Source organism: Acanthisitta chloris, unplaced genomic scaffold (genome assembly GCF_000695815.1).
Source record: "Acanthisitta chloris isolate BGI_N310 unplaced genomic scaffold, ASM69581v1 scaffold19850, whole genome shotgun sequence".
NCBI lineage: Eukaryota > Metazoa > Chordata > Aves > Passeriformes > Acanthisittidae > Acanthisitta > Acanthisitta chloris.
In genome coordinates this window covers 1-332 of record NW_008651424.1, presented here as the reverse complement: position 1 = coordinate 332, position 332 = coordinate 1, and the positions used below count along the sequence as shown (strand labels likewise).

Here is a 332-nt window from a genome sequence, read left to right as displayed (position 1 = left end):
CGGCTGAACCTCCTCCTCCTCCTGCAGTGGTGGGTAGCACCGTGTTGGTGAGCAGGGCCTACCCTGGTGGCTGTGGGTCATTGCTACCAGTTGGGTGACTGAGAAATATCTTATGGGGCTGTGCCTCAGCTCTCAAGTGTCCCAGTGTTCCCCCAGCTTAGGACTGATGTCTCTGCTTCCCTTGCAGGGCTACCACAGGTCCAACCACTTCATAGCCACGCAAGGTGAGTCACCTGTCACTGCTTCCCCTGCCCTCTCAACCAGTGGTTCCACAGCTTCTGTTGCAGCAGCCAGGTTTCTTTCCTGGTGGCATTTAACCTTGCAGGAGCAGG

At 56.9% G+C, this 332-nt stretch overlaps 1 protein-coding gene across 1 annotated transcript in view; it reads left to right on the top strand.

The window, feature by feature from the left end:
- Nucleotides 1–224, top strand: part of PTPRU (protein tyrosine phosphatase, receptor type, U) — a gene marked incomplete at both ends in the record, with an annotated part of 29,673 nt that extends 29,449 nt beyond the window's left edge. Inside the window, one exon of the mRNA XM_009073273.1 lies at nucleotides 188–224. Within this exon, the coding sequence (XP_009071521.1) occupies nucleotides 188–224 (37 nt within the window). The remainder of the gene's footprint in view (nucleotides 1–187) is intronic.
- Nucleotides 225–332: the final 108 nt, after the last annotated feature.